This window comes from Macaca nemestrina, chromosome 10 (assembly GCF_043159975.1).
Source record: "Macaca nemestrina isolate mMacNem1 chromosome 10, mMacNem.hap1, whole genome shotgun sequence".
Lineage (NCBI taxonomy): Eukaryota > Metazoa > Chordata > Mammalia > Primates > Cercopithecidae > Macaca > Macaca nemestrina.
Genome location: NC_092134.1, coordinates 47346214 through 47372555, shown reverse-complemented (window position 1 = coordinate 47372555; position 26342 = coordinate 47346214). Strand labels below are relative to the sequence as shown.

General features: G+C 31.2%; 1 protein-coding gene across 18 annotated transcripts in view; it reads right to left on the bottom strand.

Annotated features, from left to right (window-relative positions):
• Nucleotides 1–1427: 1427 nt before the first annotated feature.
• LOC105473258 (MGAT4 family member C) overlaps nucleotides 1428–26342 on the bottom strand; it is a 935225-nt gene continuing 910310 nt past the window's right edge. For all 18 annotated transcript variants that reach the window (XM_071071338.1, XM_071071335.1, XM_071071336.1 and 15 more), the window contains one exon: nucleotides 1428–25488. In XM_071071338.1, coding sequence (XP_070927439.1) covers nucleotides 24347–25488 — 1142 coding nt within the window. In that variant the 3' untranslated portion in view covers nucleotides 1428–24346. The remainder of the gene's footprint in view (nucleotides 25489–26342) is intronic.

Genomic DNA, 26342 nt, shown 5'->3' with positions numbered 1-26342 from the left:
TCAGTGAAGCAAATGCAGTCCTATGGTGGCCTTAGCAGTGCAGTTGTCCCTTAATATTTTACTAATTTTTCTGGTTGGTTTTGTTTTGTGGACAGAGATTCCTCTGGCTTTATTTAACAAGTCAGACTCCTGAAGACAATATGGGAGCAAGAGGAACAGGTATTCCAAACATTTAAGTTAGGTAGGATTAGAATCATTGGGTCATTTTTTGGGGAACATGCCAAGAAAGAAAAAAATTTGAGATTACAAAGAAGTTAAGAAGATTTTTCTGTTAACACTTCATATAAGAATGAATAATTGAAATTTCAAGTTGGAAATTTCTTAAACTAGTGGTTCAATTTAACCATCAATTTAAAATTTAAAATAATACTGAAAATTCAGATTCAATTTTGTCTGCCCCTACATCAATTCAGGGCTATTTCAATTCCAACAAAAACATCCACAGCTTCACAAATGTCTAGTTGATGAATCATGAGAAAAGTTAATATGCAGCTTATTCAAATTACTCTTCATTAGGCATAGTTACCTTTAAGGAGTTTGATAAACAGTAATATTGATAGCAAACTCCATTCACGTTTTTATTTAAATTTTTAAAATATTGACTATTGTTTTCTGTGACTTTTTTTTTTTTTTGATCTCGGCTCACTGCAACCTCGGTCTCCTGGGTTCAAGTGATTCTCCTGCCTTAGCCTCCAGAGTAGCTGGGACCACAGGTATATGCCACCACGCCTGGTTAATGTTATATTATTAGTAGAGAAGGAGTTTCTCCATGTTGGTCAGGCTGGTCTCGAACTCCCAACAGGTGGCCTGGCCTTCCAAAGTTCTGGGGTTACAGGTGTGAGCCACTGTGTCCGGCCACACATTCCTTTTTATTTATCTTTTTCTTTTCTAATACTCTTATAAAGCAAAATGGTAACAATGAAAATAAAACAAAATTAAAATTTTGATTTATATAATGCCATTGTAATTAATATATTTATGCTTTTCCTTTCTAAAGTAAGTATTTGGTCATATAATTAGATTTTTTTCACACACTTTTATAAAAAATTCACAACTTCGAGGCCGGGCGCGGTGGCTCAAGCCTGTAATCCCAGCACTTTGGGAGGCCGAGACGGGCGGATCACGAGGTCAGGAGATCGAGACCATCCTGGCTGACACTGTGAAACCCCGTCTCTACTAAAAACTACAAAAAACTAGCCGGGCGAGGTGGCAGGCGCCTGTAGTCCCAGCTACTCGGGAGGCTGAGGCAGGAGAATGGCGTGAACCCGGGAGGCGGAGCTTGCAGTGAGCTGAGATCCGGCCACTGCACTCCAGCCTGGGTGGCAGAGTGAGACTCCGTCTCAAAAAAAAAAAAAAAAAATTCACAACTTCAAAGTATATTCAAAGTAAAACTCACTGGGAAAAAAAATTCTTTGGGGTATTCATATTGGGAAGTGTAAAATTCAACCACTAGATGGTGGAACTAATCCAAGTATCTATAATTAAATAGTCCTCACAAGATCTCTTCCAATTTTTGAAAGTTCCGTGATTTTATTATTTTGAGCCAATTTTTACGTTTTATTTAGTATAACATTTAATTCAGCATATTAATCATTTCTGGTTTTGTGCTTTTTCATCTATTCATCACTCATATAGAAATTTTTATTTATATGACCGCATGATTTAAAATGAAAGAATAAATATTTTCCCCCATTTCAAGTGAATCAAAATTCTCTCATTTATGACCTTTAAAGTTAGCTTAAGACAAATGACATTTTTTTTTTCTTTTGGAGACAAGTACAAGATTCAGAAGATGAAAGCAAATATTTATAAAAGAAACCACAATGTTTTTATGCTGTTTAACCTTCATAATTTTGAACAATTCTGAATTTGTTGCTTCAAATGAATAATGAATTGCAGACATAGGTATTAAAGCCATAAAACATACTAGTTCACCATGTTGCAGATTTTAAAAAACACAGGATAAAGGTTTACAGTAACTATTTGTGCTATCTAATGAAGAAACATCTAGATAATCAGTTTTACATAATTTTTGTACATATACATTTCAATCAGTAAATGTCAACTACAAGATCAGTGCAATTACACTTGTTAGGGCACAGAGAATACTGGTATTTTTGATGAAATTAAGTCCACAAATAAGTATAGTAAAATGTAGAGGTTTGCAACTGGTTTACAGGAAGCCTGATTTTTATTAAACTAGATTAATGAAAAATCACAACTGAAATCACTCTTTCAATAACAAAAGATATATTTGTATGGTAGTTAGTTTTAATTAATTGGATTAGCTTTTCAAATTTGGACATAACCTTCAACATTGTGTAGAACACAGTGGGAAGTATAATAATTTTTCCTGAAAACCCTGTTTTTTACTATGCAAACATGCAGGCATCAGATTTTTAATCAAACCAATTGGCTGCCATCTGTGACACTGGCAGAGAACTGAAAGTGTAGATTTATTTATTACTTGGTTTTGTTGAAAAAACTAGATGAGCCATTTGTGCTAACATGGGAATCTAATTCTCAATAACTTCCGTGTTCTGTTTGTCCTTAGACAATAGAGATAATATATTCATTATGTTTCCATTTTAGTTACCTCAAGGTAAAATTTATAAAACTGTTGGACCAATTGAAAAACTTACTAAAATATGGTTTGGGGACACCTGTTGGGAACACTTACAGATCATTTCTTGGATTACATTTAGTTTTTAGAAAATATGTGATTCAATCAAACAGCATTACTTGGTATGGTGTAGAGAAAACAAAAATGTCATAACAATTTCAGTTTTCAGTCTGTCTTGTAAGATTTAACCCAAGCCACAGTGGGAAAACTACATAATTAGTCAATAAATCATGAGCCCAAAGTCTGTCTTCAACCAATCTAATCATGCACATATAAAACAATATCAAAGACTAGAGAAGCAATTTATGACGTGAGATTGAAGGTGATTCTGAATCAACAGAATTTTATTTTTCTTTTACCATGGCCCAAGTAATGTTTGAAGTAAACTTGCTTGGGAAGCTTTGTTGAATTGACACACACAAGCACAGACATGCACCAACAAGCACATACCAAAGTCAATTCTGAAATGAGTTACAAAACTGTTCAGTGGTGGTCTTCCCATTGTAAAAGCTGATTCCATGGCTATGTGGAACCATTGGTTGGACAGGTAAAATGAGAGAATGTAGATGAGAGCCCTTTGCTGCTGGCAAAGCTTTAAAATATATTATTATTTTGTCATTATCTGTATTTCCTCATAGCAGCTCCTCTTAAAGACGGTTAGTCAGAATTCAGTTGTTTATAAAAGAGGTAGTAATAACATACTACCTGGGCTAGGAGCAGGAAGTTGAAGCATGTGTATGTTTAATTTTTATTTTATTTTTTCATCTGTAAATAAAGTCATATTAGTTGTGAAAGACCAAGGCCAAGGATCTTGCACCTCATTCTATAATGCGGTCATCTCATATTATTTATTGTAAAAATCCCATAAATTAATTATATTTGGTTCTCATTGAAGGGCATGGGCCAGAGATATGCATACAGAAATTGTCCCTCTAGCCTTCCTTTCATGACATGCATGAACTCTAGCAGTGGCTAGAAGGAAATTAACGGTTTGGGAGGTTGAACAACAGACTTTGAGAGTTAATTTTAAGTATCCTACATATATCTGGTAGCTGTGAAGGAAGACAAAAATTGACCTTTATTCTAGTATCCTTCTTCTAACTATGGCTGAAGATAGCTCTGTTATGTCAAATAAAACCACAGATTTTCTTTTACTGTAGAGCTGAATGAGAAAGAAAAAAAAAAAAAAAAAAAGAAAGAAAGAAAAAATCTATCAATCCTGAAAAGAGTGAATCTAGACATATCACATGGTAAAAATACAAACTGAAATCCATCAGCTAAGGGGTTAATTGGTCAGGGGAGTGTAGGTGGTGCATGCCTTTAATAATAGTTTAAGATATTAAATAATTAAATGGGTAATAGGAACCACCATTATTTATTGGCTTTTGTTACTTTTTCTCCAAGCAAATTCGGAATGTTTTCACCTGACATAAATTATTTTACTTAGATTATCTTTATTTGATTGAGAGAATTGTCATTAATGTGCAGCAAAATTTACAAGTCACCATTCCTCCAAATACAAGACTGAATTGTTTAGAGTTTTTTTTTTAAGTGTTTGTGTGTGTGTGTGTGTGTGTGTGTGTGTTTGTTTTCGTTTTGAGACAGAGTCTTGCTCTGTTGTCCAGGCTGGAGTGTAGTGGCATAATCTCTGCTTACCGAAACCTCCGACTCCCAGATTCAAGGGATTCACCTGCCTCAGCCTCCTGAGTACATAGAACCACAGGCATGCCCTACCACACTCAGATAATTTTTTGTATTCTTAGTAGAGATGGGGTTTCACCATGTTGGTCAGGCTGGTCTTGAGCTCCTGATTTCAGGAGTTCTTGGCCTCCCAAAGTGCTGGGATTACAGGCATGAGCTACAGTGCCTGGCCAGTTTTTAAAGTGTTTCATACAGTGTAACTCTAGGCTGTCAGAAATACCTATATCTCAAATTCATTTAACTTTTCTATGAAGCAATCTTCTTATTTTCTCAGACATAAAAATTATCATAATATTTTACATTGAGTCTCTACAGTTAACTATATCCTGTGAAGGACATAAATACATGTGAGAAACAATTAATTGATAGTTTTTATACTAACTAGAAAGCACCAAGTTATTTGACTGCTAAATAAAAGAAGTTAATTTTATATACCTGTTCAGTGAGTGTTGGCAAGTATGAATTAATCTTCAAAAAATTCACTTACAACTAGCAATTTTAAAGACTTAAAGGTTAATTTTATTATTAAAAGGGTATGATTATTTTTACTAAAATTAATAAAAAAGATTAACTGTTATCATTAAATTAAAGCTCCTTCAAAAACTGATAAGTATATTCTTTAGAGAGTTAAAAAGTAGTAGCAATACATTTTTATTTTAGTTAAGCTTACTTAACTAATGATCAAATAGATTAAGTTGTATAAAATTGTACAAACTTTATATTTTTGCATATACTTATCTTCCTGGCATTTTTGAAATAAGAAAAGTACAAGTGTGTGGGGCAGAGGAGGCGATTCAGTTACTTCTGCTATGTTATTAAATCTCTGGTAACCACTTATACAATACAATACAATACAATACAATACAATACAATACAATACAATACAATACAATACCTGTAGACTCAGCATCCAAACTATATTTTACCTTCAAGTTCTACCTGATAAAGTGTTGGAATAAAGATGGTATTTTCCATAACTGTTTAATAATAATCACTTGTTTTATGCCCTTTGCTTTGAAGAAGAAACCTTGATCAACTAGAAATGTCAATCTAAAAGGCAGAAAAGCTGGAAAAATCTCATGAAGACTAAAAGATTTACGTTCATAAGATCATTTAAATTTAGTTGGGTATGATAAAAAAAATAGGGGGTATAAAATCTAAAGTTTGGTAAATCTTTGCTTTACGGGGCTTCAGGTAACAGAATTTGGTTTCCCTTTCTCTTCCCCTTTCTCTCTCTCTCTTTTTTATTTTTGCCATTTCTTCTCAGGAGCCCTGCAATTTCAAACCTTGGAATTGAATTGGATTTGAGGAGGAAAATCCATATTCAGCTTTAATCCAAATGAATTTCACTACTTTAGACAAAAGTACAACACTCTAGTCAAAAAAGTTATTGAAATCACATCTTTAAATCTGACACAGCCACTTGAATAAATAAGTTGTGTTGTAGTTTCTCAGAGCAACCTCCGTTCATCTTTCACTCACCTTAACAATTTCTCACTGTTTTCTGCTCTTTTTTTTTTTTTCTATTTTCTGCTTGCTGAAATTGACATCAATATTCATTTTGTTCTTCTGGGTTAACTCTTTTTTATGTTAACTGAATCAATTTTGATTTTGTTTCTTTATGAAATTACTTTTAAATAAAGTATTGATATTGTCATTTATCAATTTTATTATAAGTCTTTTGCTTATTAAAGGATTAAAATCCACCTATAAACTTATTTAGATCAAGGTCAGTTTTTTTACTCCTCTGTAGAATTGTAAATATAATATCCTATTCTCCTTTTCTTACAGTTTTATTGTGAAGATCTGTGCAAATTGCTATATAAGATGCAATTCGGTATTAAAGAAAATTGTTGCATTGACTACATTGATTAGAGTCTAATTTTTGGAAAGTATACTTTGCTTTTTCAGTAATTTTATTATTCTGTCTGTGGTGGCTGCAGTGTGTCACTAGCCAGCCCTGTGCAGACTTACAAAGGACTACCCACTAAGAACAAAAACCTGATACAACTTGAAGAAATTTCCATCAAACGTCTTTGTCTTGTCCCCTTCTTATACAGACAAAGATGACAAGGGCCAAAAAGGAAGTGATTTTCTCATTGAATAAGAGAATCTGAACAGCATCGAGGATATCTAATGTTGGGGAGAAAATTGAGAGAAGACAGAATTTCAAGTCTGAATTATGACTTCACTACTGTGTCATCATTGGTAGAATAAGGATAACAATACTTATCACACAGATTTGTGGTCTGAATCATGTGAGAGACATAGATGAAAAATGTAAAACAAGAATTAGCATGTGACATACTCTCAGCAAATCAATTAATCCTTCATTCCTTTTCTCTCCCCTTACTCTTTTGATTTTTAAACTAATTTAGATCATGATTATTGGCATGTGTGCCACCCATTATTCACATGTAGAATGGGTTGCATTATCCCCTCCTCGGAAATATCTTTCCAAGTGGGTAATGGGAAAACTACTTTGAAGACTGTGCTGAAGGAATTGATGACAGGAACAACTCTAGATATTTTTTGTTTATTTGGATATGACATGAATGGGTCCATACCATAAACTCCTATTAAGCTGAATCACCAAAAAAATTTGATATGAAAGTTATACATTGAAAAAATTCACTCTTACCACTGACTTGATCGATACTGAGCCTGTAAATATTCATTTATATGATGTTTGGCACTTTATTTTATAAAAGTACCCTTTACTTAAAATAAATCATTTTATTCACATAACTTTCCAGGGCACTATACATTTTTAAACAAGACAATCAATGTACTATTTAAAAAACAAAGTCATAGTCACCTCAATGACTTTCTGACTATAAATTAGAAAACAATATTCTCCTTGTAATATATGTGCCACCAGGGCAAGAATTACAAATTGAGAGCAGGTAAGAAAATGGTTGTTGACTCTCATTAGTATTCCAATGCTCCTTCAGTCAGATTTATAAAGTATGACCTATAGCATCCAACTTCATCATTTTCCAATCATTCTTGAGACTGTCAACTCTATGGGCATTGTTTAGCAGCCTCGGAACACTGAACTTTTTACAGTCTTATTAGAGAGAAAAACACATTAAATGATCAGTCTTTTATGAGCTCAGAAAAAAATGCCTAACATGAACATTTAAGTACCTTCTGTTTCTGTGATTTCCATTTTTGGAGGGCAAAATTTAAAGAAACAAAAGGAATGTGTCTGGGGATGGTACTAATAATATTGGGATTTTACAATTTAGGTTAAATTCAAGATAATTATATATATAAACTACATAATTATATATGGTATAGTTTCAATTTCTAGTCTTTTATCATCGTCTACCACATAACTCCTCCTATATTCTCTTTTTCTGACTGTGGCCTAGTACCTCAAGAATATTGTATATGCTTGTCACTACATATAAACTTCACCCTAAGGAAATTTCTATGTCAGGTACAATAAGGGCAACAGAAGAAAATGTATCAAAACACATTTCCAATTTATTTGAATTTTTTTGGCCTAACCTTGCTTGCATAAGAGTTCCCACTTTGTATTATAATAGGCAAATTGATATACACTTTTCATTTCTTCTAAATAATAGATTAGTATAGTCAGGAGGTTTGGATTGGCAGCTATTAAATACAATTTGAAACCATGGGATTTTATTAGGATTCTAAGATTATTCTGTGATGACGAAACTCATGACGTAAGAGTCGATTACTCATTGTCAAAAATCATTGCCCATCATATCAAAGCAGTGAGACTGTGTGCTTTCTCCAGTTTTATTCATTTCTTTGGTGTATCTGAATGGGCCGTGTGGTAAACACAACAGTAGAATATACCTACACTCCCCTTAGAAACTCTTAAATCTTCAATTTATAAAAGTCATCCTAAGACATTAAAAATAACTTAGGAAAGGATAAATTCCAATGTCAATGGGTGAGATGTGCTCTAGCTAGTGTGCACGGAAGAGAATGTAGAGTTAGAATAATTATTGTAGGACTGTAGATTGTTATCTCAAGATCAGTGTCAAATACATTCATTCATGTAGTATTTTCACATGCATTCTGGTCTAAATATCCCACCATATCTTTCGTTTTGAGATCTGCAGAACAAAGTCAATGTCTGAATTTAGAGACTACTTTGACCATTTTGATTCAAATGTGTAAAGGCTAAACCAGAACAATTTACAACATCCATTGAAGTAAAATTATATAATTAATTAGATAATAAAATATTAACAATAATTGAACATTGTTTACTTTTTTATCCTCGCAACAACTCAACAAGATATGTATGGTTATTACTAAATGTATTATACAAATCACATTTGTCAAATAAGGAATGGCTGAATTAAATGATTGAATGAAAGAGTGAAAGATGTAGATTGTTTAAATACATTCAACTTGTAATGAACTGTAAACTTCACCCATAACATTATTAATATATCACTGCTATCAACTACATTTTACATAGGATGAAAAAAATCATTATTTTATTAATCCAAGATATTTTATTTTATTATATAAATGAAATAATTTATCTATTATAAAGACCTTTATTTTTGTTCCACTCATTAAAGAACATGGTAAGACTGTTGTGTAATTGACTGGATAGGTAAGTCCAAATGGGTAAATTGCTGTTTATGTTAGTATCTCAGGATAGCTATTTGATAATGAAATATATTTTTCTTACCTACTTTCAAAAAAATTGCATAAACAAGTATTTCATAGAATTCAAACACTGATCTTTTTTAGTAGCAAATTGTCCAAAATAATGTAAGTAATATAAACTTAATAAATTCACTTCAACAACTATTTACATGTAAAATTAATATTTTTATTGCCCATTTGGAAAATAGTTTTGCTTTCTGGTTTATAAGGAACTTTTACTAGTTTAATTATTTGGGTGCTTTCAAATGTTTTTTGGAGGCTATTACAAAATCACATCCTTAAATTTTAAATTGGAAACATTGTAAGAATTGAATTTTTAACTCCTCATAAATATTTTAAAAGTATACATTGTTCCATGGCTTTTGCCTTTAGAATAAATACAACATTTTTATGTAGAAAAATATTCTTGTAATGTAACTAGCACATAGTCAGTGTTTCTTAACCATTTTGGGGCCCTGAAAGTTTTTGATAGTGATGAAAGCACAGACATGCTATCAAGAAAAGTTTAACCACATAGCAACACACACATACATATAGACACACACAGAGTTTGCTTATAAGCTCAGGAAGTTTAAAGATCCACTGAAGATTATTCTTGGGTTTGCCATGAATAATAAATACCAAGTCAAATACCTTTGAATTTGATTCTTAACAAATCTTTGTGGCTGAGAAACCATGAGACCTTGGCATGCCCCCAGAATGTAATTATCAATGAACAATAGTCATTGAAAAAATCTGAACAGATATTATTGAGGCTCAAGATTGTTTAATGGCACAGATAATGTAATTCAAATCATGATCCTAGGGCCGATGAAGCCTTGTTTTAACATGTAAGTGGGATGGGGCATGGGAGAGAGAAAACAAAATAATTATTTATGTTAAATCATACATAAACAGTAAAGCCAACACAATAAGTAAAATAAGAGAAAGTAGAATGCTGGGGAGGTCATATGTTTCAAATGAATGCATACACAAAAGAGTAAGCAACAGGATACATTAAGAATAAAATGGGAAAAAATCATATTGGGTAAGTAGTATCACCCCAAAGTGATATCCAAAAGTACCTGTGTTTGCCTAGTTCTCAGATTATAACTATGATGATAATTAGATAAATCAAACAAGCAGAAAACAAAACTATAGAAAAAAAGTCAAAGTGACATAAAATAATTACTGGTGTTTCAATGGAAAAAAAAGCAACATCAGTATTTATCAAATATATGAAAAATTATGAAAGATTATAAAATGCCAATGATTAGATTATGTTATTATAAAGATGCTATGAAGATATACTAAATGATATTCTTTTCATCTGTGGGTACTGCTAAAAAATTCTTTCACAGAAACTGTTGGATTTTGAAATAGTTTCATTCCAAAATATTTTCTCTATTTTGCAAAATTGTAAGATAAATGTATAGGAGATTTTTCTCTGTGGTTACATAAGGATTTATTATCACATTGGCCAAAGAATACACAGAATGCTAGTTTTGAAGAAAATTTTAGAGATTTTAATACCAGGATGATATAATAGTATCGTTCTATTTCAGGTTCTTAAGCAACATTTCTAAGACTAGAACCTTATCTTGAAAAATTATGCTTTTAAACGTAAGGGAATTCAGGTAAAGGAAATTGACTAGGTTGAGGCAAATACATCATGTTTACTGATAAAGTTAACATTATTTAAGGAAGGTAAGATATTCTTATTCTATATATATGCCAGAAAAATTTCTTCTCCTCTGAAAATTACAATTATTTTTGCCCAATATTGTAGCTTAGTTTTAAGTTTTTCTGTACTGTGTCTTCTGACAGTTCTGTGGTAAGGAAGAAATATTATAGGCAGCATTTTCTTTTTTCCTACAGAGTCTGCCATATGGAGAAGTAGAATGAGAGGCCACCTAGGTAACGTGATTTATTAAAACTTCTCCATCCCAAAATAGATATCCCATCTGTGGGCTAATGTCTGAAATTCCTATTATTAAACTCATTTTTATGTAAGATAGTGAGGCCCCAGAGAGTCCTTGAGAAACGTAAATAAACTATCACTGATCTCTCTTGGATTATGATGAAAACCATGGAATCTTTCTATTCTCTGTCAAATGTGGAGGTCATGGATCCTTCTTGGCACCTAAGGTTAAAACTCATAGAATGTGCTTTAACTTCTGAGACGTTGAATCTTAAGAGGACACTATTTATAAAATTTATTGCTTGTAAAATTTGTTTGTTGCACTCTTACTGTTATGAAAATCATGAACTTGGAAATAAGGACACTGAACAATTGAACAAGACTACACTGAAAGGCAGAGAAGAAGTAATTATGAACAAATTGTGCCTTTCATGAAGTGATCAATTGAATTTGAAACAGAAATTTTCCTAGCTTCTAAATGATTGGAAATTTCAGCTTTGGCTTAACTTAAAAACTTAACATTGTCAATTCTGTCCAAGTCTCTGAGTCATGTACAGAATTCAAATTATTACATCATTTTTTTCACTTATCTGTATTATTTCTTCATTTAAAAGTGGACAAATTTTTATACTATATCCTAATAATGATACGAGGTGACTTGTAGGACTCTGGATAGAAAGAGATGGGCTAGGATACAGAGGACGTTCCTTAAACAGTTGCCAAATAAATGGCATTAAAAAATGTATAAAAAGGTATGTTAAGTAATTAAAAGTGTCAGGCATTATTTTCCTATTATGAGACATTTTATATTATGGTTATTCATTGTAATTACATCCAAAATAATTCATAAAACATTTATTTTTGTATTATTAAAAATCTAAACAATAATAACAAGATGGAGGGAAATGATACTATCTGATTTAATTATTAACTTGAAGTCTAGCTTCTACAACTTATTCTCATTTACCTTTATCTGATTTGGCCACAGTTTCTTATTGTCTCACATTTTGCTAAGCTTGTGGATGAAACTGCAGGTCTCTTTTTTTTTTTAAGCTGGAATATAACTTTGTCACTCTATTTAATTATTACTCATCATCTACCTACTTTGAAATTTTGGAGGTTTTATTAAAATAATGAATATTTAATCAAAGTTGCCTCTTCATCATTTGTCAGTGAAAATATCAAACCTGACTGTTTTATTCTATTGTGCACTCTAATTACATAACCAAAATCTTTTTAAAAATTCTTAGTTCTTTGAAAATATAGTTTTTTTGAATTCACAAACTTGCAGAATGATGAAAAAAGTTATTAGATCCTGAAGAAATAACATTGATTTGTCTTTTCTTATTTTATATCAGTTAGTAGTAAAATTGTGACCAAATCTGATAAATCTTTTGGTGTTGCAGGTTCAAAATATGTTAATTGAGAGTATTCAACTATAAATTGCTTTAATTAAGCAATGCTTGCCTCAGAACAAGTTTCATTTCACCTCATGAAAAAATGTTATTTTTTATATTAATCAGTGGAATGTTTAAAGAAAAAAACTGGTTATCTTGAAGCTATCAAATAATTATAAGAAATCTCTATACATTATGCTTTAAAATATATAAAACCCATACATTCAAGCTTATTAGTTTCCATTTTCAGCAAGGTTTGTATGAGAAAATAAGTAATACAAATGAGCTTTCCAGAAAATCTGATTTTATGCAGATCAAATCTGAAAATCATGAGTCCAATATGAAACTGATCTCAAATTATTATTTTGATGTGTTTCCATTTGTACAAAAAATGCCTCATTTTAGCTAGCAACAATGTGTAGAATATTATTTTAAATAAGACAGAGCATTAAAATAATGTATTTGTTGATCTCAAAAAGAATAGATGATCCGATTTTTTAAAAGTGATTTTAATTAAATGGACATGTTTCTCTTTAGCCAGATATGACTGAGAAATTTTGAGTTGGAATTGATATAGGGGAATCCTTGGAATTATGTGTGAATATGTGTGTGTGAATTATGTATGTATATTTACATAATTTACACTATTCACAGTCTTTGCTTTTCTTGACTTTCTTAAGTTTCTCTTGTTTCGTACACTTTTTATCTGTGTAATTACGTTGTTTTCTTTGGGGAAATATATTGAGGCCTATATCAATAACCTCAAACCTTTTAAACACTTAGAGTAAGTCAATGTGCTTGTTCTGTTTCAGCTATCTGAAATTTAAAAATTTGGCAAATACATTTTTAAAGTACCCAGTTATTGGAAGAAGAAAAACAAATAAATTGGTGATTTTGATCATATGGACTCTGACTAAATGAGACAAGGCATACGTGCTGACTTTTGAAGGATTTATGAAAAAAAGCCCACTAAGGAAAACTGATAGTTTTTCTCCTTCTTTCTTGAATACATTTACTTAATTTTATGGAAAGAGGAAGGTAGTTCAGCTTATGAACACCAGTGGGTTGAAGGCAATGCTGTTTATATTCTTGAATTTAAATATCTACAAATATGTCATCATTAGATTTTATGTGTTAAAAAGTGGATTTATAGTCTCTAATTAATAAGGTACAAATGTCAAGACTCAGGAAAACAGATCACTTACATAGTTCTCCAAAAATGAGAGTCCCAGATTCAGTAGGAAGGCATGCAGAGTTTCTCTATAAATCCAACAAAGCCATAAAAATTGACTGGAATTTTTATTTTTCAGTACAGCAATAATAGTATTGAAATACCTAAAAAGGGCAGGAAGCAACACAGAATAACCTACACTTGTCATCATGTTTTCTCTATAATCTTTTCAAACTGGGTAAATGAGAAGTTTTGCAATTTTACTGTGATACAGTCTTTCTTAGTTCCTCTGTGGTTATCAAATCTGTCTGCACGTTAGAATCACTTAGGAAGAATTTTAAAAGTATGCTGATGCCTGGAAACTCCAGAACAATTATGATAACTCTGAGCATGGAGCTCAGGAATGGGTGAAATTCTTCCCCAGAGATATTAATGAACAGCCAGACTTAAAAACTAGTAATTTAGACAAATGTGAGCAGAGGTTAATAATGTTGAGATGAACTGGGCTTAAGATTTTACTAACAAGGTCAGAGTTTTGATGCATCACTTAACTCAAACTTTGAGATTCTTCATCATTGAAGTAGCAATAATAGTAGTCATTTCTATTTTAATACTTCACAGACTTGGAAGGATTTAATGCGGTGTTTCTAAAAGGAGTGAATGCACAATCTGCATCAGTATTATCTAAAATACACTAAAAGTGCCAATTCTTAGATCTATCCAAGATTTACAGGGAAGAATTCAGTAGTCTGAAACACACATTTTAAGTACATTGAATAGGTGATTCTTTTGCATAATGACTTGTTATAATCATTACTTTAATAGGTAATGGAAATACCGATTAGGAGAGTACCAAATACATATTAAACACTCAGTACATGTAAGCTATAGGCCAATAAATACAACTCTGGGGTTTGCTGATGTTTTCCAACATCGGAAATAATAGCTGAAATTTAGAAACATAGTTAATCACACAAAAAATGTTGCATACATGTTGTCTAACTACCGATTTGGCATGTTTGGGGCTGGTGTTATGAAAGACTATTATGTGATTAACACAAAGTTATAATTTTTGGAATCTTTTAGCGTACCCAGAGCCCATGAGTTTTAATTTTCTTTTTGGAATAACAGAAATTAGGTTGCGTTTCAGTGAAATTACAGAAGCAAGTTTTTTAGATGTTCAAGTTTAAAAAATGAGAAAAAAATGTTTTATATGAAGAAACTACCAATTATTTAAATTCATTTTTCAGCTATTTAATGTTATTTTAATATAGTCATATCTTCCATAAAATCCTATCTTAGACAAATGGGTTTTCAATAAATTATTATTATAGTTATGAGGCAATGTATAATAGTGATAAGGAACATAGATTTTGAATTACACAAACCTGAAATCCAGTCCTCTCTGTTTCATTTATCGGTTATGTGACCTTGGACAAGTTAGTAAAACCCTATTTTTCATACTCTCTTTAGCTTTGTTAATAGCTCTTACCTTATATGGTTGTTTATTAAATAAGATAGTGAAATGAACACGAAATCTTCACACAGTGTATCATAATGTCTCCAAAGATATTTATGTAGTAAGCATTGTTCTTGGCGCTGAGCCTACATTACGTGATCAGTAAATTAGAAGGAATTTGTTATATTTGTTTCCTTTCCTTGTTGCCCTAGATGCCTTTTCTCTGCACCTAGATAATTTAGTCTCACTCTGTGGCCTTTACCCTTCAATCAATATGGATTATTAATAAATTTAATTTTGTAATTCCTAAGGAAATATTAATTCATAAAGATTAATCGTCAAATGGAACTGAGTATCTTTGCCAAGTCACACAAATTGATTAAATTAGATTCATTTTTCCATTGATTTTGTTTATATAAATAGTAGCAAATTATTTATATTCTTGTTTATTCTAGTAGATTGACAGGCAGTTTTATTAAGAAATGCATCAAATGGTAAATTTTGAATCATCTGGTAAAAATTGACAAAATTTAGTTTTATCTTGTGGTCTGGAAATATACCCTAAATTATTGTGTCTACTTAGTGAAGGCTGTTAAATTGATTATGAGCATAAGCACATTACTTATAGATCCCCTTATGCTCCCTTAAAACCTGTGAATGTTTAGTGTTATCCAACTATAACTCTTCTAAATATGTCTTGTAATTTTTAAGTTTGCATGAAAATAACTACCATCCTGAGTATACTCATTTCAATAAATTATTTGTCTTGAGCCTATTGTAAGAAATTTAGTAAGGTATTAATTGAATTTACTGTGATTAGATTATTACAAATTCACTTTACCATTCAGATATTATTTTGCTTTAAAGTCAAATAGAGGAACCTTAAAGAATTTAAATAAAAATAATTAATGTTTTTATTAAAGTTTATACAGCAAGATAATAAATTCACTAATCTGAAATATTGACAAGGTATGTACAACTTGTTTCTTAAGTTACTAAAAATGTGTTTTCCTACCTACATAATATCTATCTCTAATTGCTTCTAACATGTGAGTACCTAAAATTGCAAACTTAATCACATAAATAGTGAGATTAAAGTTAAAATGAAAAAGTGGCATGAGGACTATTGTTTGTGTTAAGTGAAATTGTACTTTGTAAAATTTCATATTATGAGAGCAGTATGTAAATTTCATTGCAACAATAGTTATTCAATTTACTGATGAAAATCAGAAGAATGCTGGAAAATTAGTGTATTTGTAAGCTTAATTATTCATAATAAAATTGAACATTTATATAATATAATACATATATTCACAGGAATAAAATAGATATCAAAATAATTAAACAAATTTCACTTTCTTCTTATGAAATAAAATAATTTTTAAGGTAACTAATTTTAGTAGTGCATCAGATCGACACTATTGAGCACCCACTTATTTGGTGGTATACCGAGTGATAATATGTAGCTTTATCTACATTACATTGGTTTGGACAACTGAAAAATTTGCTAGGAAACAATTTTATTACAAACTATGTTGTTAACTTTTCAAAGATGATCAGTTTAGATTGCTTTAACTTGAAGGACACTTATATTTTGTATCACTTTTATAGCAAACACATGACTCATCATTGCCCAAATCAATTGCCCAGATCAATTCAAACATCTCATTATAATTTATCCCATGGCAGAAAATGTATTTATCCATTTAGTAAAATGGGTAACACAAGAGCTTCAGGTTTAATTTGAAATATTAACTTCATAAGAATAAACTTGACCTGTTTGTTCAAGTAAGTAAAAACACTAAATATGTACCGAAATTGTCTTTTGACTCTCGCAGGGAGTCAAATTTTGATTTGCTTGAATACAAGCAAGTCGAGCCATCTTAATTTGCAGTGCTGACAGGAAAGAAGAATTTGCTTGAGGCAAAATCGTGAAGTACAACTTTTCCTTTGCATCCTTTTACCTCATGTTTGTAACATTTCCCCTGTTATTATTTTTACGCATCTGGATGCTCAGCAAGGCCTACTTACCATAGTAATTGAAAGAAGTACTCTGTCAATAGTCAGAATTGAATGAGAGATAGGTTGTTGGGAATATTCTGGGTGAATGTGTCTTTTCTACTTTGACTCTATTTACGACTGACTACAGTAACTCAGCAGAAAGTTAGAGGGTAGAATACATACATTGGTTTATGGGTTTAACTGAAAGTATCCCCAACCATTACATTACAGACAATTCATATACACGTCTTAAAAATCTTCTTGACAATTTGTGACATATTTTCTAAATGTTTTTCCAAAAATAGTTGGTTCTTGTAAGTGATGTTGGTCATGACTGATTACCAAATTATGGTGGGTAAAGATGCCACAGGCAATAAAAAAAGTGTCTAATTATGTTTGTTTCAGAGCTTAAGAAATGTTAAGAAGAGAAGTTACAACTGCATTAATAAGATTTTAATTTTTATTCAAAATGGAAAACTTATGTACTTCTACACAGAGTTAAGCTTATAGATATTTTCATTTAGAGAAAAACTGTTCATTTTATTAGCAGATATCAAGTGCCCTTTTGAAAATTGAGACTGATTTCTAAATTTAAAAAAATGACTTTTTTGGAGGTTTAATTATTTTTAACATATTGCTTCTTTACTAAAAAGAAAGATATAATCCTTCAAGGTCATTCAATAGTAGTAATTGTTAAAGTGAGGGATATAGTTTACATTACCGAGTTTATTTTCTAAGGGTAGTGAATAACTCCTGACAACTACTGATATCATGTCAAGTGGTCCTTTAGTGACCAAAAATGCACAGTTGTAAGATTGCAAGTGTTACTTGTATTGAAAACCAGATTGCATTAAAGGATGGACAATTATGATAAAGGATCTGAGATAATTATTCTAACTTTTGGAACGATACTTTCACTCATTGATAAAGTAAGTAAACAATGTGGAATAACAAAGTTTAAGTGTGTCAGAAAATACATACATATGTTTAAAAGTAGGGAAAATTTTATCAATTATTAAAGATGGAAAAAATAGGACTACATCAAATAGTTAAACAAATGTGGGGTACTTTATGGGAAAAAAGAAGTATGTACTACTTTAAACATTTTCCAATTGAGAACATTTTCCAATTGAGAACAAGAGGCATGTACTACTTTAAACATTTTCCAATTGACAGATTATTATTCAATGAGAAACCAGACTCAGATGAAGTTACAATAAAAGTACTTTTTAAATATCTAGTTTCTAATAGAGTTAGAGCTTTATTGATTGAGATGTATGGAACTGCCACATATCTCTGGGCTATACTTTAGGTACTTTCATAATAAATGGTAAAGTGAGGGAAAGGGTGGAAAAGACAAATCTCTACATCTCTTCCAGAACTTTGAGTGCACTATAAATTAAATATTTAAAATATTTTTGCAATAGTTAGCTTTCAATTATGAACACTCTCACCTCTATTGCCTTATATATGCATTGACTTTGGGAATTTTTGTACATCAAAACTATAATTACCTGTATTTGGGCAGAATGACGTAGATTATGCCAGCTATTGTGGTTGAAGCTGTAGTAACTTACAGTACATTGAAATTACAGACTAAGCTTCTGAATATTGGTAATTCACTATTGTTGTGCACCCTTAAACAACTCTTAAGGTAATGTAAAGTAAATTAAATTCTACATATTAAATTTAACGTGTGTGTGCCTCATGGAAACTTTTATTTTATAGAAAAATATTGACTATCTTATTATTTCTTTGGCTCACCTACTTTAAGGAGATGGCTACTTAGGGTACTTTTAAATCCAATACTATGTGAAAATGTGATCATGCTATATTCTTAATGTAATGGTATCTCTATGGTCATATACAATTTACCTATCACTTTATCACATGATCAATTTAACTTTTGGGTAAATCTTCCAAGAGAGCATCTAGACAGAGTGAAATGAAAGCTGAAGCAACAGTCAAATCAAAAACTGCTTTCATCTCAAATCCATGTTTTTCAGAAAAGATATTCAGATCCAGTTATCTGGCAAATGGTCTCAAACATACATTTCAATTTCAATGTTAAAAGTAGGATATTAAACATCTCAGAAAATATTGGGATTATTGAAGCAAATTCTACCCTGGACTTGGAGTAAGCATGATGAACAGATTAATGAGGTAGAAGGGACTAGAACTTTGGGAAAGTGCAACCTTGTTATCTTAATATTTTTGTAGCTTAGAAAGAGAATGCTTTGCAGCTCATATTTTGATCTTTAAATGTTAAGGAATTCAAATAAAAACTATAAACCTGAAACTCTTAAAAGACAAATTCTGTTTTGAGAGAGATGGCCTCCTCTAGTAAACTTTTAGGAAATTCAAAGTATCTAAAAGGATGCACAAAGATCTCTAATGTGCTATGCTTTTCAGAGGATGTTATGTATAAAATATGTGAGGGAGAACATGAAAGCAAAAGTAAGTTCAGAAGAGGAACACAACCAGGAGGACAGTGTGTCAGAAAAATCAAAGAATAAGTGGAGGTGCAAAGGCTAAAAAATAATGGAAGTGGTGCCTATCCTTCTGTCTCTCTCACACACACAGACACACTTATACAACACATATACAAATACATACATGTATACATGCATATATATAATATATACACACATATTCACATAATATTCAAGTATGTATACATATATACACACATATACATACACATATGTATATATACATACACACAGATTGAGAGATTAACCATATGTAGATACACACATGCACATATGCAATAATGAAATCATTTCATAGCATGCCAAAAATATAATAAAAGATATATCCTCTGGGATTAAAAAAAAGTTTAAAAGCAAACAAAAAATAAATGGCAATAACTAATCACATTGAAGTTTGTTTTGGTCTTTTTCTTCCTAAAAAGAATAACCTCAATCTGAACAAAGAAATTCAAAGCAATGGAAAACTCAACAATTAAACTCAAAGTAGACTAGGAGATAAGATATCTGTTTCAAACATCACTGCCAAGGTAATTTATAGGTCAGTGCATTGATAACTTTTGCCAATGATAGAAAAGATGCCAGAGAGCCAGACCCTGGCATTAAAAAAATAAAAATAAAAAAAGTAAAATGATTCTGAAGACTGCATCTCTGAGCTTAAGGTAAATTCTAAACAAAATCTTGGAAATTAGAAAATGACTTTATGTTTCTTTGTTTTTCAATGTAAATGGATTGAGGTTTCTTAAAACAGAAATGAATATTATTATTTGTAATGAGAGCACGAGGAGCAATTTTGATATTTTTGAAAAGGTTTCTAGAGTGATAAATTAGAATGACAGGAATATATGTTGATTTTAGAAAAGTGTTTATATAATTCCACATGACATTCTCTAGACAAAATATAAAAAGGTAGGCTGAGTAACATTTTTAAAGGGCAGTAAATCTTATAATTGTTATTGATTAGGATGAAGGCCTCTGGTAATGTTTTCCAGGGTCATATTCTGTTACATATACATGACATGGATAAAAAGGAAACCAATATTTACTGTGTGCTTAGTTTATGTTATCTCAATTCCACCTCTACAAGGAGCTACAATGTAAAATTGCTACCTTTAAAAACCTACGAGGTAAAATTATTCCTATTCACAGATGTAGAAACTGAGTTTCAAGAAGGTTAAGTAAATTTCCTCATATCTGGAGGCTAGTAATGCAGAACTGGGTGTCAAAATCAAGTCTGCATGAACCTTCTGTTTTGTCTCCCATGAAGACAAAAGGCATGAATATAAAATTTGTTGAAACACAAAGTTGGGAAGGTGTAATAAGACATGGAATGACAGAAGCAAGATCTAGAAAGTTTGGGATCATGAATCAAAAGAAACAGGATAAAATTATCCTAAAATTAATATTAAATCCTACAAGAAACTCGTCCAAATCAGCTGAATTTGGACAAAACGGAAAATCATTTTATCAGTAGATCCAATAATAAATATTATAAAGTTTAAGTGTGAGCTCTGTTACTCAGTAGTATGGTACCATTACTCTATTGATGGATGCATTGCCAAGGAAAAGGAAGAGAATTACACACTGTCTCCTTCAATTGTTATATGACACTGGATGTACTGTTTTCAGTGTTAATCATGGTATCATGTTCTTTGCCATAAACTTGTTGACAAATTGGCAAATATTGACAGGAAGTATGCTATTAGAGCATCTAAAAATATAGGTGCTTTCCCTACTGCATCATATATTATAATTTGCAAACGTTTGTTTCATTTATATACCATTATTATACAGAAAGGGTTTTCTATGATAGCATTATAAAAATTCCCAGAGAATACCGACCCAGTAAGAAATGGAATGTTCACAACTCATAGTATAGCTATATGAAAGAAATAGATCTAAACAACACGTTGGTTTCCAAATTATATTTTCATACCTGGAAAATATCTACTTTATAAATAGCACAAGGTTACAGTTTTCAAAGAGTAGGAAAAAGTTCTTGCATTAATATTTTATGTATATTTTTGTATCCACATTTGTGATTGCCACTAAAATGTGTATTTTTAAAAAATGTGTATTTTCTGAATTTCATTGTGCTTTTACAAGACACATTTTTCTTTGATGTTCATAAATGCTGAAAAGGCTCTCCTAAGGAGAATTTTAAGTGTAAGTAAGGTTTTTGGTCAGTTTAAATTATACAATTCTGAGGCATTATTTAAGGTACATACTGTATTTTTTGTTTGAAATCTGTCAGCATTTTATTTGTATGGCAATTAAATGACTCAACCACTCATGTCTCAAATGCCAGTCTTTGTCAATTGTTATTTTTAACAAAGAAAATTATATACATATATGTGTTATATATGTATATAAATATATAAACTTACAGCAAAAATGTTTAAAAATAGCAAATAGATTGAGTATAGTTAAACCTAATAATTGTATTTTTGTTTCTATGACTCTGAGACAAGATTACTAGACCCTTATTCAAAGTTTCTAAATATAGGAAATAGAACATCGGACCATTCTAAAAAAATGGTTCAGATTTTCTTTTGAAAAAGAAGAGCTATTTTTCCTCTTGATCCCTAATGAAGAAGCTTTATTTGTCAAGGGGTTTGCCTTAGAAAATTGACCCAGTGTCAACTGTAAAGAAAGCACAGAAGATCCTAGGATGATTGACGAACTTATCCAAACACAGGTTTAGTAAAGAGAGGATATTAAGATAAAATGTGAAATGACCTCTCTGAGTCACATTTGTTTTCATAATTTCCTAGCAAACATCCAACTTCACTGCTACCCTCAGCAATCTTTTCTGAAACATTTTTAAGACTTTGATAGACACCAACAGCTGATCTTCAGAAAGTCATCCCCAGAAGAATATGTAAAATGTTACAACTCATTTCAGGGAGTCTGCCTAGCTCTTGATATTATATATCTTTGGCATACAGTTGTGTACCTTTTATCATTGACAGTGAAGAAAATAATGCCATTTGTAACTTCTGAGATATACACACAATGCTATCAACTAGCCAGTTAAGAAAGATAAGAAAAATAAAGAAAATAGAACATTTTTAGGGGTCTGGCAAGTATCCTCTAAATCAAGGTAAAGGTAATAGTTTAGTGGCAGTGTTCACATTTTCCTATGACTGTTAAGATTTAGATGCCTTACAAAATATTAATATTTAGACTTCTATGAAAGGTTCATTTTTCTTCTAACACTTTAGTAGCTGGATACAAAGAAAATATACAACAGCTGTTTATAAATGAAGAAAAAATTTCCATTTTTTATCCGAGTTTCTCATTTATTTGTAGAGAACGCATAAAATAAAAATATCCTAGTGTTGTTTGGGCCACAGCATACTAGTAAATCTTAAGGACTGTGTTTCAGTATGAAAAGGAAGAGCAGGAAGATTTTCTCATTCCTTCTTACCAGCAAAAGTCTAGCCTTCACACACACACCAACACACACACACTCACAAACACACAGAGTCATATATATAAACATGTACTTGAGTTTCTTGAACATATATGAAGCACCTTCCATTTCCTTTTATAATAAATCCCTGTTTTTGCTGTTCATTAAAAAACAAAAAGGATGAAACAAGCTCAGGACATTCTGAAAACCAATGTCTTTAGGACACACTAAGGTGTCCTGAATTACTTTAATGGACACATTATAAAGACACACTCTCCAATCCCTATTAGGAAAAGTTTAGTCAAGTTTGCTTACTATTTGGGTGCATATACCAAAAAAGTATCATTTAGGACATTATTTAGGATAATATTATTTATGCAAGAATTGTACCACCTATTTCCAGATGGTATAACTTATTATCTGAGAGTCACATAGCAAATAGAACACAGAAAGCATAAACTGTGTCAGGAGAAATCATACGAGAAAAAGAGCATTGTCTGGTTATCAGAATATCAGATCTCTCATTCTGGCCTTGCTAGGAAATAGATCTTTGATTCCAGAAAAGTCAATTACTTTCTATGGTCCTTTATAATATACCCATTTAAATTCCAAAAAAAGTATATGATAAATCGCAATAATTTCAATCACATGGATTTTAATACAAAATGTATAAAATCAATTTCCCAAAATTTTCTGCATATACTGAAAATGTCTGTACGAATGAGCTAACTACTATAGGCCTTCCCTAATTTATTCTATTAAATGTGGGTACTTAATGTAACCTGAAAATATTGAGCTTAACTATTCTTTTCTTTTTTTTTGCAAAAGGGAAACTAGAAAAAGACTGCTTCCCCCAGAAAATTTATCAACAATAGGTGCTCAATTAAATGTTTTTAAACAATGAACAATGTCCCCTTTCATATAAATGGTCAGGGGAGAGATATTTTTAAGTCTTTTTTTTTCTTTTTCCATAGCCTCACTTACACAAAAAATATGTTGTAAAGACACCACTTCTATGAGGAGGTATTCATTGTAGATGTACAGAAGTCAATGGAAACCTAAGTTTACACACACAAAAAAACCAGATTATCATTCCACCCAACTGTATATTCCCACAGATGCTTAATAAAAGCTATCTGATGATATAATGAATTATCAATTCTTGAGGAAGTATATACAGTTGATGACTAATTTTCAAAAACCATCATCCAACAAACTAATTTGTTGATTTAAAATTTTTCATATTACCCTTTTGACAACCAGTTGAAATTTAAAAACTAAAAGCATTTAAAAATATAAAGGAAAATAGCATTAGCTATAGACTTATATTCAACTTCAGACGTTAAAATAAATACAAGTGTGTGTTAAGAATAAAATTATGTCAACAGTGTATAAATGAAAACTACCAAGTAATTAATGTTTCTTTTAACATATCCCATCCATTGTTTTCCCTCCAAATGACAACGGTAGCAAAAGAGGAAACAGGAAGACCTGTTTCAGAAACTGAACATACTGATTTAATTGGCTAAGAAGTCCAAATGCTAATACTCCTAATAATTAGCCATTCCTTTTGTGTTTTGGTGACATATATCCTCATACAATGTATATCAAATGGAATTTTTTGATTCACACCTGACATTTCAAAGTTTCCATTTTTGAATTCTCCTAGTCTTAAGTAAGTAGAACATTGTCTCCTTCGTTTGCTAGGCATAACGTTTTCCCCAACATCTAGTGCTCCATGATGCAAAATATCATTTTGTCGATCTTCTGTTCCAGTATTTACTTTAATTTTTTTAATTATAATTGGATTTTCAAATACAATCACAAAAACATCTCCTGTTGAAGGTGGTTTCCCCCAAAAGTACTCGTCAACACTACTGTAAGCCTTGCTTGCTTCATAATTTTCAAACACATTCATGTTGGTGTACAGACTTGCAGGGGGGTTATCAGGAATGTCAAATGACTCCTCTTCAAAATCATCATCCTTTAGCTTATTCTCTGTCCCTTTGTATGATGAATAATAGCCCATGTGCTGAAAGAGAGATGGTTTAAAACGGATCACATTTTTCTGAGCCAACAGACCCCGGAAATGAGTCAATAGCCAATCACAAGGCATTTCTTGATAAAACATTAATAAAAAATGTGCCAAACGTGGGAGATCATGAGAATGATAGAGTTTACCAATGTAGCCAAGCTTAGAGAATTCAAGAGTTACCCAGTAAGTTCCTTCTAGGGATGCAATGACTTTCTTGATGGCAGTTAAGAAATTTTTTGAACATCGAACATCATCTTCAAGCATTACATAATAGTCAGAAGTATTGGCACAAAAATTAAGCAGAAAAGCATAATCTACATTTTGCTTTGAACGAAATTTGACTCTATCTTCTGGATCATTGTAATTTCTTTTAAGGCCATCCAGGATTGGGTAATACTCCTCTGGGGCATGTATAACCATTAATCTTCCTGCAATAATATGGTGCGCAAATTTCTGTGTAATATCCTGGACCATGGCATCACGCCAGGAAGAATTAAAGTCTGCTAGGTGAACCACCACTGAAATTTCCTTCAGTTCTTCGTAACTGGACTGCTCAAAAATTGACTTAATTGTCTCAAGTAAATAGTTTCCTTTTTTTCGCTTTACTGAAGAAAGTCCAATTGTAAGATACCCTGCAAAAAGAATTCAGAAAGAGTACAAATGTGAACTAGAAATACAGAAAAAGAAAAAGAGAGAAAATATTTATTCCTTAGACTTGCTACTTATTATGTATTAAGTAAATATAGTAAATGACTATGCACAGAACATTTTATGATTAAAGTAATAAGCTAAATATATAAAGGCTGTAAGTGCTTGGTACATAATTTATATTTTCTATGAAAAATAAATAGCATCTTAAGCATAATAATGTATGAGTCCTATTACTGTGAACATTTATTGATGAAATTGTAAAACGAAATGGTTTTAAGTGTTCTGCAGCTTAATTATCCTTATATACGCCCACTAGAGAAGGCAAGTTCCTTTTAAAAATAAAGTAAATAAAATGCTTTTTCTCTTTTGCAAAAAGAGAAGAGTATTCACAGTTAAGGCTGACAAACTAGTTTCAAATGATACAAAATAAAAATAAGGATAAGTCTTTCAATCATCTTTAAATTTTTTACAGAACACCTCACATATTTTCAGTTTTTTTTTTTTTTGCTCTCATTATCTTGTACTAGACTTCATAACTGGACTTCACAATTTTATCCTGAAATGCACTTAGTATATTAATTAGAAAGCAAACAATATTATAAGACACATTCAAAAAACTTTAATGCTACATTGTTCCAAGACACAAGCATCACTTAAAAAAATTTTTGAAACACATTTTATAGTAATGTTGCTTGAATAAATTTTTATTCAGACATTTAAAATCTAAAATTAGGAATTAGATATATTTAGAGAATAAAATAAAACCCTGAGAAAAGACAGCTCGCCTCTGAGAAGGGTTAGAAGTCTATTGAAAAATTTTTTAAAGCTCATTCTC